At 41.7% G+C, this 9,983-nt stretch overlaps 1 protein-coding gene across 1 annotated transcript; it reads right to left on the bottom strand.

Moving 5' to 3' along the window:
* Positions 1-1,490: 1,490 nt before the first annotated feature.
* Positions 1,491-9,515, bottom strand: LOC125513846 (DEAD-box ATP-dependent RNA helicase 8). Its single transcript, XM_048679053.2, has 10 exons — positions 8,893-9,515; positions 8,507-8,567; positions 7,741-7,975; positions 7,283-7,521; positions 5,675-5,926; positions 5,409-5,589; positions 4,157-4,245; positions 3,300-3,373; positions 3,057-3,217; positions 1,491-2,236 (listed from the first exon to the last, which is right to left on the bottom strand). Exons 1-9 carry the CDS (start codon positions 9,252-9,254, stop codon positions 3,139-3,141), a joined length of 1,572 nt encoding a protein of 523 aa, XP_048535010.2. The 5' UTR covers positions 9,255-9,515; the 3' UTR covers positions 1,491-2,236; positions 3,057-3,138.
* Between the last annotated feature and the right edge of the window lie 468 nt (positions 9,516-9,983).

The following is a 9,983-nucleotide window of genomic DNA, read 5'->3' as shown; positions in this document are numbered from 1 at the left end:
GCAGCAGTGGTTCGATAGATAGATATGAAGGTGTGCTCAATACGGAAAAATTGGCAGGGGCCCTTAGGTTGAGATGGCCTTGATTTGAGTGGAAGGAGCCGTTCAAGATGTGGGTTGGTTTGAGAAACCGGTGTGACAACAAGGACTATGATTTCTTCTACGCCTTCACAACCATCACTATCAGCAATGGTGCCCGCACGCCTTTTTGGATGCTCCTTGGGTACAAGGTAGAAAGCCCAAAGACATTGCTCCGATCATCTATAATGCAACCGTACGAAAGAATTGAAAAATCAAAGAGGCCCTTTTGAACAATGCTTGGATATGCAAAATCAAACTGTCCAACAGTTTCTCGATTGCTCACTTCCATCAATTCCTCCAACTTTGGGCTAGCATTCGAGGCTTCCAGCTGCAACATGACATGGAGGATGAAATTGTGTGGAAACACACTGACAGTGAGCTCTACTCTGCAGCTTCTGCTTACAAGGCACAGTTCCATGGCATGCTTCGCTCGCCATTGGAACAAGTGATATGGAAAGTTTGGGCCCCTTCAAAATAAAGTTCTTCGCTTGATTGACCGCTCAAAATAGAGCGTGGACAGCGGACAGATTGGCCAAATGTGGATGGCCAAACTATGGCCTTTGTCCCCTTTGTAGGCGTGAGCAGAAAACAGTCAATCACCTTATTTTCAGATGTCAGTTTTCCATTCAGCTTTGGGGCATGACCAAGGAATGGCTGCAACTCGAAAGCATCGACACCTTTGTCTGGCATCATTTTGAATCCACCAAAGAGTGATGGATCGCGCTCTCCGACTCCTACGCCCCCAATAGGAAGGCGTTGGCCTCCCTTGCCTTGCTCACCTCTTGGGCCCTCTGGAACGAGCATAATGCACGGGTGTTACACCACAATAGTGCACCACCATTTGTAATTCTAGCACTCATCAAAGGGGAGGCGGCACTTTGGGTTGCCGCCGGGGCTAAGAAGTTGCATTCAATCATGCCAGGAGAGTAATCCCTTTGTATGGCGGTGGAGTGTGTTGTAGCCCTAATAAACTCTATTATTCTCTTAATTAATATATGAGGCAACTCTTTTGCCTCGGTTTCAAAAAAGAAAAACACAAGGCAACAGCCAACGGGGTTCAATTCTCATGATTGCATTTCCCCTTTTCTTCTTTGTTGCAAGCGTCGAACTTTCAAAACATTTGACAACATGACAGGAGGGATCACCCATTTGTAACAACTACTGTAAAACAGACATAGATCGCCATAAATATAGCTTTGAAAAAACAAACCCAGAATGGATATGAGACTTCTTTTCACATGAGTTAAATAACAGATCACAAATAATTCAGAATCACTTCTAATACTTCTAATATTGTAATCATCAAAAAAAGAAAATGCATAACAAAAATTATAGTAGAAAGCATATATACAACATAAAGATGCATATAGATAGCAGAGCGAACCAAGGGAAAGACCGTTGACAATCAACAATGAGGCAGCAAATAACAGTTCAGTGTCTACTGGCATCCCTTGTCCAGCACAGATACCAGCAGATAAACTCTGTTTATTCAGCAATACATTGTCAACTTGGAAATATCCGGCAGAATTTAAGCAAGGACAATGACATACATGCACATTGCCTAGGCATGATGCAAGAGCTCAATGCACATTATTGACAGACCAATATCCAGTTCACGACCAATACCTAAAAGCCCCAGCGACTACTAGGCATGATGCAAGAGGAAGGTTGCATATGCATAGCACAATGCAGCTCACTGCACATTATTGGCACAATATATCCAGTTCACCTCTACTAGTTGAAAGCCCTAGCGACTACTACTTCGCATCGACAGTTCAGAGCTCAAGTTGGATGACCGACTTCTGATTGACACCTCAACGACGCATGACCAAGCTGGAACTTGGGATAACTTGTGTGCACCAACAGCGCAGACTCACAACCAGTAAGTAACAGGGTTAAAATGTCCTGTGAGAAATAGCTAACGACACCACAAAGAAACGAAAGGAGCTATGATGTCAAGAACTAAAAGACCATGGCTAGACCAATAACAGGCACCTAGCAATGTACACCGCTATGTGCCTGAAAGAGTAACAGGACGTTTGCCCTGAGTTAACCACACTAATGTCAGCATAACAACGTCAATCAGAACACCCAGATGTCTTGTCTCACACATGATCCACTAATGTTCCCATATACCACAGGAGGCCCACAATAAGACCTGCAAACATCACAGAAGGTAAACATAAGCTGTGACAGGAGGTAAAAGCATGAAGAACAAAAGCATATATGTTCTGTTAAGAGACTAAGAATTGATCTCTAACTGCATCATTCAAACGTGATATGGGACATTTTATCAAAAACCGCATGTGTTTGTCGCAGCCTAACTGTCATTGACTATGTGGGTGCAGCACTAACCAGACACACTCCAGGCTTGCCACGCACGCGACTGGTCTGGCAACCATATACATGTAGTTGTATTTCCCTCGTACAGGCAGCTTTGTGATACCAAACAAGTTGGGGTAGGCTAGAGCTGAAACCCATAAGGTCTCGCATCCAACTCATGGTTCTGACACATGGATAGCTAGCTTCCATGCACTCCTGTCCGTGGCTAGTTCTTTGGTGGTATGTAGGTTAAAAAATTCCCTAAGCTGTACTAACTTTACACACAGTTATACCAATATGTAAACTAGGAGATCCAAATGTGATGGATTAAATTTGTGAAGTGACAAACCACATAAGGTACAAAATTGTGTAACTTTGCAAGCAGTTTCAACAGTAAAACCAACCAATGGATGCCACACAAACCCCCAAATGACAATACAAACCACATAAGGTACAAAATTGTGTAACTTTGCAAGCAGTTTCAACAGTAAAACCAACCAATGGATGCCACACAAACCCCCAAATGACAATGTTACAATAAAAGCTTCAGGTGACAGTAAGCATATTTTCAGTCATTGTGAATTTGTGATTCAAAAACTAAACAGTCAACGGTTATTGATCATGACATGAAACCACAAACAAGAACAGTTTGTTACCTGACAGGTGATGAGATGGTATTTACAAGAGATGTCTTCTTATTGCTCAGAGAAAGTGAATGCATGCGAAAGCACTATCCTATCATTGGCAATATATGGCCTGGTCTATCTGAGGGGGAATTGGTTTTATCTCAGTTCCGAGCTCCTGCTCAATCCTATACCTGTTCCGGAAACAATATTATGTCAAGAGAGCAACTAAAGAATATAAGCGGTCAAGAAATTTGAGGTAGGAAATGAGCATACAAGTTAAAGCGATCCTCGTAGGTGATCAAATTCACAGCCAAACCAAGGTGACCGAATCTCCCAGATCTACCAACCTTTAAAGCCAAAAAAAGGTTATGTGAATCATAGAAAATCAGAGCAGGAAGATATATTACAAACAAAGTAACCAAAATATCGAGGACAAAGCATTTACATGATACACAAAATTTAATTTTCTATTCGGATATAAACCATTGAGGCTGCATTCGGGACGAAGGAATTTTACAGGAATCATGGAGGCTTCCTTTGCTGTGGATTTCTTTCCTTCAGGAGCATTCGGTGCAAAGGAACAGCCACACCGATTCCAAAGGAAAAGCTTCCTATCCTCCATTTTTCACAGGAACTGGAACATGAGCTCGAAGCGCATTTTTCGCGTAGGCCCAAGGCAAACAGGTGAAGCCCTGGACTGCTAGATTTGATGTGTTTGACTGTAGAAGTGGGGTAGACCTGGTTCAGGTGGACCATCCAATGGCACGTGAAAGCAAAAACGATGGTGGTGCATGTGGTGTGTGTCCACGTGTAACAATGATTCACCAAGAGGCAAGCACAGCCGGTTTCCCTTAATTTTTTAATCCGTCTGTTAATTTATTCTATCTCCTATGCTGGCTTCCTGTGTTCCGAACACCACTAGTTGAACTTTTTACTACAATTTCAAGCCTGTAGGTTTTCACTTTGGCCAACATCCTACTCCTACGCGTTTTTCTATTCCTTTGTTTTGCCACGTTCTGAACAGGGCCTAAGATTGTGGAACAGATAAAACAATATTCCCAGAATACATAAGAAATACGAAAATTTGATTGTCATGGTATGAGAAATTGAGTCAAAAATCATTTGCATACCCTGTGGAGATACGTTTCAGAGCTCTTGGGGAAATCAAAATTGATAACAACATTAACAGCTTGAATATCTATCCCCCTTGTGAAAAGATCTGAAAAAGATGAAGTCACAGACGTAAGAAACTTGAACAAATGGTACGCCACACACTTCTTCCAGGCTTCCAGCAACAAGCCCAACAACTACTAGACAATTTTACTAGCATTTATTTCTTATAACAAGCAGTTGACGGAAGTTTGAAGTGACCACTGGAAAATTGACTAACATGAAACGACAATACTAGGATTTTCTTTTCCACTGTCTTTCACAGCCGGAACTAATTTGAGACACTCATCACTTCGTTAGTCACTTGACATTTGACAAGTATCTCTTCAGGGATAGAACTCTATGCGAAATTTAAATAGCAAACTAAATAGATGGTTTACTGAAGACAAAACATGTATTAAGTGATTGATTAGACCGAGTTAAAATTTCAAGTAGACTGTTGAAACATTAGTACATGTGCCTTTTCATCAAAATAAATTGCATAATGGTAAGGATGAAGACAAGCTTAGATTGAGTGACACAAATATTGTAGGGTTTTTATCATTTCTGCCACTAGTTGTGTCCCACTACTCATTTTTGCCATTAGAAGTTACAACTACTCAAAAATGCCATCGATTCGTGAGATGCTTGCTCAAAAATGCCATTAGATATCTCAAAAATGCCATCACTCAGTTAGATGTTTGCTCAAAAATGCCATTAGACACTGCTATTTTCACGTCAAACCCGTCGACCGTGTTATATGACAAAAATAAGCCTAGACCCACATGTCAGTTCTCTCTATCTCACAATGATAAGTATGGCCCCACATGTCAGGAGTAACCAAGCGAATAATTTTACAGGAAAATAAGAACGTTGTTGGGAACAAGTGGACCCCACACTTTATTGTAGTGAGATAGAGGGAGAGCTGGCATGTTGGTTCATAGGTATTTATGTCATTATAACATGGCAAAAGAGATTTGAGATCACAATAATGGTGTCCAGTGGCATTTTTGAGCATGTGTCTAACGAAGCGATGGCATTTTTGAGCAGTTGAAATTCCTAGTGGCGAAACTGAGTAGTGAGACACAACCGGTGGCATAAATGATAAAAACCCAATATTGTATTTGTACGCAAGAGCACAGATAACTCAGACCAGATAGCACATAAAGGGAGATGAACTAGCAATGAGCTCCAAAGAGAAAACGGCAATACAGAAGACACATAATTGCTTGCCTGTACAAACAAGGTTCCTGCATGCCCCATTGCGGAAATCATGGAATACTCTGTTACGGTGGTCCTGCAGCATCTTTGCATGGATGTAGAAGCAAGAGTAACCAAGCTCCGTGATCTTTTTCGCTAATAGCTCAACACGATTTACAGAGTTGCAGAATATTATTGACTGATTTATTTGAAGCTGTATCAATATAAACATAAGTTGGATTATTTATATGTATGCAGGAGATCAAAATGTCCAACTAAAAGAGAGACAGTTATTAAACCTTGGAAAAGAGGGTGTTAAGACAATGAACTTTTTGCCTTTCTTCTACGAAAGCATAGAATTGTGTAATTCCCTTCAGTGTAAGTTCATCCATGAGGTTAATAACATAAGGTTTAGGCAGATATTTATCCTTGAACTCCTTGACAGTCACAGGGAATGTTGCTGAAAACATTAAAATCTGTCGACTCACTGGAAGGTAACAGATCAACTGCTCTATGGAAGGTTGAAATTCAGGAGAGAGAAGCTTGTCTGCCTGCGAAAAGCCAATAACTCTCATAAGAAAGCACAATAGATATATTTATTTATTGACAAGCCCAAGACTACAGAAGCAAATTCATTCCGCACAAATTCTACAGACAAAAATAGCTTCAATACATTTACTAAAATGTCCCGAGCAAGTTGGGGTAGGCTAGACATGTAACCCAAGAGAAAATAGCTTAAATACATTACATTATAGTTACAAGATGAAGACGAGGGCGCCGCCACCTTGCCTCTCAGCTTCAGGTACTATTTGTCCTTTAGGAACCATTACTGAGTTCTTTTACAGACTAACTTTGCCTTTATACATACTCTTTACCAGTGTTTCATCTTTTCATCATTCTTATTCACAAGTAACTTAAGCAATGATCTTAATGCCAATCCTTCTCACTACCAACTACTCTATTTAGCCTAAATACAGGAACTCGGTTTTTTTTTCACATTGTTATTATTGCTTGCAAGTATACATGCTTTCTCATGATTTTAATCGCATTGTTGTTTTTCTCAAATGAAATAAATAGTAATGAGTTTGATGTTACAGTTTGATTTCAAAAAACCTTATTTGTTCGACGGGAACTAGAAAGGGCAATTACTTGATGTAGCAGTTGAGGGACGAATCATATATTTGCATGTTTGTGTCAGGGAAAATAGAATCAGCGTAGGCATAGTCCAATAGCTACAAATTCTTCTTCTGAAATGGTTTTCTTAAGGCACTTCTAACATGACGACTGAAGGCATAGTGTGAGATGTAAGAACTATTTGGTTTGCTCATGAACTCAAGTTAGGTTTGCAACTAAAGTCATGGTGCGGGCGTGCGGCGCAATTACTCAGCTCCATACCAAGTTACCAACCAGTTATAAATCCATGGCATGTTTGGTTCATGTACTACTGCTTAAGGTTGCAAACTTCACAGCTTCTTTTGCTCAAACCCAAGGCGTACTTATTTATCAAGCTATGTTAATTCTCAAAATAGGATCCACATTTGGGGTAAGCCTAAGAGCCTTATTCAACAATTCTGAGTCAGTGACGTGTGCGACCCTCATGGAAAAGAGTACTTAACACAGGTGTGGCTACAAACCAAAGGAAGTGTTAACTTAAACTCAGACAACTTGCCTAACTACCAAACAGGCCCAGCAAAAAAAAAAAGCTAGTTGCCACAAGTAGCTACATAAACTGTGGATTCAAAAACTTTTCAGAACAGAGTGGCAAAGTATGGTCAGCAACCAGCATCCAAACAGACAGATACAAATACAAGTGAACAAATATTCACTATGTATTAAGATTTAAAAATCGGCCATTTACAAGACAATGCAAGCAATGTGACTATTTAGATAGGCTTAGAATGAATTACCTCGTCCATAACAAGCATTGAACAGTCCTTCAAGATGCAAACACCTTTCTTCGTAAGGTCCAAAATACGTCCAGGCGTTCCAACAAGTAAATGGACAGGTTGATATAGACGAACAATGTCATCCTTCAGGCTAGTTCCACCAGTGGTGACCATAACTTGGATCTTCAGGTGCTTGCCAAGCTCTTTGCAAACTTGCGATGTCTGTAGAGCCAATTCCCTTGTGGGAACAACTATAACAACTACAAATTTACAGGAGGCAGCATTAGATTATAAAACTTTCCAGTACTATATAGCTGACCAATGCACAGGTACACCCAAACAAAAACAAACAAAACCCCACATTTGGAAGGAGCAAATATACATGTCAAAGTTTCTATCAGCTATTACTATCAAGGCACAGGTAATACATTTGACCCCCAAACAGTATCTATCAGATCAAGTGAGGATGCAGACCAAACCTTGAATAGCATTTTTGTCCTGGTCGATCTTTTCCAGTGCAGGAATACAAAATGCAGCAGTCTTGCCAGTTCCATTTTTTGCTCTAGCAAGAATATCACTACCAGTTAATGCAATAGGAATGCTTTCTTCCTGGATTGGAGAGGGCTTTTCAAATCCTTTCTCATATATTCCCATCAGGAGTTCACGCTTAAGAAAATAATCTTCAAACTCATTCCCTTTGGTGGCAGTAACATCCTATACAAAGAACGAGATTAGATAATAACGATCACATCAACACATAAAGTGAGGCAGCAACATTATGAACTAGCTTACTGGACACGACATTAACCAAAGATCAAAGGGATCTAACACTTGTGGGGATAAAAGAACCATAACCAAATTTACTTAATATGCAAGTATGATCATTACAATAACATATAGGATGAAGTCTTATTTATTCACGTTGAAAATACAAGTAACTAGCATCAAGTGTCAAGTAATGAAATATTGATTTGCAAGTTGTGGTATGAAGATAACTCATGGATTTCAGACAAAACAGCGTTCAAAACTAGGATCGCCATATATTTGGTATGCAATGTAAGGCATCACAAATGGAAGTTGATAAATAAAAAGAGTCGTGACTACAATTTTTACCACAGCAAGAAAAAACTAGTTATGCAAAGTATAGCGACCAACATATTTCAACATTTACGGTATTCCTGGTACAGGAAGTACCCAAACTCCAGAAACAAACACAAAACTAAGAATCAAGATGGAATGAATTACCTCTGTCCTGAATCGTGTATCTGCGGGTGGAAGCTTCAGTTGGGCCTTCCAATCTTGTGAACTGCACAAACCGAATATAATAATTGCTGAGCGGCCATCTCCAGTTCACGTTTCTCCACGTAGAATGGTTATTTATGATCATGTCTAGATCAATGATTCATTACTTACCCGATGTTTGTTAAGCTACTTGTATTACAGTTCAGCTAGAAACATAGAATGCAGAAAACTGATGTGGGTTGCTTAACATCAGAAAAGGAAGCATCTACCACAGCATTTGGTTGGCTTTCGCAAGCTACATTGGTGATGCTTAAACTATGTGTTGAAGCATCAGCTACCATGACCTATAAGCTGCCATCCAAACTACTACTAAGCTTTTATCGTCTCACCTAGGATCGTTGCCGACGGCCGCTGGGGGTGGCGCCACGACCTTGGGCCCGCTGGTCCCGGCCGCGGTGATCTGGTTTCGCCGCAGCCACTGCTGCTGCTGTTGCTGCTGCTGCTGGTGGTGATTTTGGTGATGCTGCTGCTGGTGGTTACTTTGGTGGTGGTGCTGCTGCTGGTTATTTTGGTGGTGCTGCTGCGGCTGCGGCTGCGGCTGGCGCTGCACGTATTGTTGCTGGTGCGCCGCCGACGTCTGCTGGTGGTGGTGGTGGTTGTTCTGCGACAACGGCGGGCCACGGCCGTAGTAGTTAGGGTTCCCGCCGCGACCGTTGCCGGTTCCGGGAGGGTACCTGGCGCGCGGATCCATGGGTGAGAGGAGGGATCGGATCTTGTGAGGAATCGGCGATAGAAGGGGCAGATCGAACAGCGACGAGGAGATCGCAAAGGGGAAGTGGATTCGGATGGTGGAATCAAGGTGCTCGGCGCCCGGATCAGGCCGAAATTTGAACCCTTTCTGCCTAGTGTTCGTGCCGGGGAGGAGGAGCGAGACGACGGAACGGAAGGGATGGGAGCGTCGCCGAACGTCTGAAGCTAGGGCAGCGGCGAGTTGGAATTGGAGGAGGGAGACAATTACAACAATGCCCTGCCAAATTTATCTGGGTACGCCTGGAAACGGAAAAAATTACTACTACTTAATCGAGCCATAAACTTCTAAAGCCGAAATCACCACACCAAACTATCCTGATCTATTTTGAACCTTGAGGAAGTTCCCAAACAGGGATTCATCAACATGGCAGATCGAATCAAGAATTATTGGGTTGTTTTTTAAAGAAATCTCGCTTCGCTTTATTAAGCATCTGAAATGTCCATAAATACAGAAATTGGGTCATGGGAATGTCCCAACCATAAGGCCTCGTTTGGTTCCGAGGTACCCTCTCGGGATCCCGTCGTTTCCCTGGGTGGAAATACCACGAGCAAATTTCGGCCCGGTTTTATGGGACCCATTTGGTGCTAAGCGGGGGAGGCATTTTCCTCCTCGATCCACGCCAGTTCCCTGGGTATGAAACCATCGCCTCGACAGGTCAGGAGAATTCTC

The sequence above is a fragment of the Triticum urartu genome, chromosome 6A (assembly GCF_056163025.1).
Source record: "Triticum urartu cultivar PI428250 chromosome 6A, HENAU_Tu73, whole genome shotgun sequence".
NCBI lineage: Eukaryota > Viridiplantae > Streptophyta > Magnoliopsida > Poales > Poaceae > Triticum > Triticum urartu.
The sequence above is the reverse complement of the archived record's forward strand: the minus strand, read 5'-3'. Positions and strand labels throughout refer to the sequence as shown.

Excerpts from the sequence above, each read along its gene's own strand:
- LOC125513846 (XM_048679053.2), bottom strand. The coding sequence starts at position 9,254 with ATGGATCCGCGCGCCAGGTACCCTCCCGGAACCGGCAACGGTCGCGGC. Across the intron at positions 7,522-7,740 it reads GGACAAAAATGCTATTCAAG|TTGTTATAGTTGTTCCCACA; the intron begins GTTTGGTCTGCA and ends GTAAATTTGTAG. Across the intron at positions 5,590-5,674 it reads TTAACACCCTCTTTTCCAAG|CTTCAAATAAATCAGTCAAT; the intron begins GTTTAATAACTG and ends ATATTGATACAG.